The 2601-nt window shown below is 46.7% G+C and overlaps 1 protein-coding gene across 1 annotated transcript; it reads right to left on the bottom strand.

The window, feature by feature from the left end:
* Window positions 1-264: 264 nt before the first annotated feature.
* On the bottom strand, window positions 265-921 carry LOC145114604 (uncharacterized). The gene has a single exon (XM_079050649.1). The coding sequence runs from the start codon at window positions 919-921 to the stop codon at window positions 265-267; it is 657 nt and encodes a 218-aa protein (XP_078906775.1).
* Between the last annotated feature and the right edge of the window lie 1680 nt (window positions 922-2601).

Below are 2601 nucleotides of genomic sequence, written 5' to 3'. Positions count from 1 at the left end.
GGTGTGACATGCTCTGCATCGAGCTCTGGGTGCCTCGGCCTTCCCCTGTCGGCCATTAGTGATACGCAGGGTCGCCGGGGACGGGGTCTGAACTGCCCTAGATGCAAGTTAAGGACAATCTGCCTTTACGTGGCCCGTCTGGTTGCAACTGAAACAAACCCGAAATCCCATGGGGCAATCCCTAACCATATTCCTATCCTTTCCATATTGGTAGCAAGCTGACCCGGACCGACAAGTTCCCTCGTGTCCCTTGCCGCACTTCCTTCAAGTGCGGCCCTTCTGGCCTCCAACTCTCTGATCAACGGGCTTGGCCCGCTTAGTCGCCGGCTGCGACTGCACTGGCCTCATATCTCTCCCCTGGGTCTCCCTCTCCTCCCTAGCCTGGGTCTCCAGCTTGATCTCCCTCCTCCTGGCATTGGTCTGCAGCTCAGCCAATGTCATATACGTGGTGTTCGACACGAACTCCCTGATATGCCTCCTCAGAATACTCAAATACCGAGTCACACAGGCCTGCTCCATGGATACCTGCTCAGGGCAGAACAAAGCCGTCTTATAAAATATCCTAGTGATCTCAGTCACCGTCACTGTCTTCTGCTTGAGAGACAGGAACTCTTGGGCCAACCTTTCCCGCTCAACTGCAGGTACAAACTCATCCCTAACCATCGCAGTAAACCTCTCCCAAGTCATCACAGCATGCTCTGCAAGCATGTATTCAGCTGTCACAAACTTCCACCAATCATTCGCTCCCAAGTGAAGCAGGTTCAATGCGAATCGAACCCTTAAATTCTCCGGACATGAGCATGTATAGAAACATCCCTCAATGTCAGAGATCCATCTCATAGCGGAAATCGGATCCCGGGTCCCATCAAACTCGGGTGGCTTCGTGTTGGTGAACTCCCGATACCACAACGAATCACCCATTTGCGGTCTCGCAGCAGCAAGAGCTGCAGTGGCTGGGATAGCAGCAGCCTCAGTAACAGCGGCATAGGCTCATCAAAAGTTTCAATCAGTGTGGTCTTGAAAGACCCAAACATCTCCGGGATAGCCTCTCATATTGTTGCGGCCACTTCCGCGGCAACAATCCTGCAGATCTCCTCATCACTGGCACTCAACCTCTTGGGGTCGCTGGAGCCTAAACCTCGGGTAACCACCATACTGAAAAACATAAGAAAAATTATCAGCTAACAGGCTAAAGCGCAATTACCAACACTCACACCCCCACAAGCTCTTTAGTCCCTTGAGGTTATTCCTCGAGCCTCGTATGGATCAAGTGCTTCCAGTAGTACAAGGTCAATACTACCTTCCACACCAACCTGTATTTGTTTCGATTCGTACCCTCAAGACCCTAAACGCAAGGAATTTACATCCTCACATCAGCTAAGAACTAGCCCTGTAGGTTCCTTGGAACCACTACTAAGCATCTAGACACTAACTCTAGACTGCTCCCTCAGCTGTAACGTCCCAATTTCACAACCAAAAATTTTCATTTTTATTAAGATAAAAACTTCCCAATTCATTAACCCATTAATTAAGAAAACCATTTATTCCGAATTACATTTATTAAAAATCAGAGTATTGTAGAAACGTGGAATCTTGAATGTTGTTGATGAGTGTGTACAGTCCCGCCTTCGCCTTCCAGCAATAATCGATGATACCTTAAACCATAAAGAACTGAGTAAGCATAAAGCTTAGTGAGTTTCCCCCAAAATACCACCACACAAAACAAGCAAAAACACAAACACTCATGCCTGTCCCAATCAACCTCGGGCTGGAATAACAACATGTCGGGTCCAATCAACCATCGGGTTGGAATACCCAGGGTTTGTTGGCCTACCGCCTCAACCCCACAGCTCCTCCCGAGCCTCCGTGCCTACGACATACAGCCGGACCGCACCGGGTATCTTGGCTTACCGCACAAAGCAGGACCGCCTCAACCCAACCAAACACAATTTGTCGACATATACACAATTACGATCAAGTAGGCACATAATACAGGAAAACAGCAACCATACAACTCACTACTGCCTACTAATCCTCTTACAACATATAGTCCCACTACCAGCTAACCCCTATAGAATGTGTAACCATAAGTAACTAGAGGTGAGATAGCCACCCGAACAGATGGTCCCACTCTAGAGCCACAACCAAACACGGAACATACAAGAGAGCCTAGACCAAGAGTTCTCAGGCTATCCTACATAACCACCGATAGTCGCTAAGGGCACTCCATAGATGATAACCAGCAAGCACAAATAACATACAGTTCTACAGATTATTACCACAAAGCATCATACTCAATACCAGGAGACGAATCTAACTAATCACTACAATATAGCAGCACACTCAATACCATAACACAGATCTAACAGATCACTACAACATAGCAACATATACTAAATACCAGAACACAGATCTAACAGATCACTATTGTTGGATTAATGTCTAAGTCCATAACTATAATTGGTGAGACTTGACCCGACCCGACATGGTCCATTTGGGTTGCATGGCATCATGCATTTGGATAGACTATAATGAGAGAAATAACACTTAAGGTTGGTTAATATATTATAAGTTCTAATATATTAATAAGGTTATTTAATT

This window comes from Lactuca virosa, chromosome 1 (assembly GCF_052849685.1).
Source record: "Lactuca virosa cultivar CGN04683 chromosome 1, Lactuca_virosa_CGN04683_v6, whole genome shotgun sequence".
Taxonomy (NCBI): Eukaryota; Viridiplantae; Streptophyta; class Magnoliopsida; order Asterales; family Asteraceae; genus Lactuca; species Lactuca virosa.
The sequence above is the reverse complement of the archived record's forward strand: the minus strand, read 5'-3'. Positions and strand labels throughout refer to the sequence as shown.

Excerpts from the sequence above, each read along its gene's own strand:
- LOC145114604 (XM_079050649.1), bottom strand. The coding sequence starts at position 921 with ATGGGTGATTCGTTGTGGTATCGGGAGTTCACCAACACGAAGCCACCC.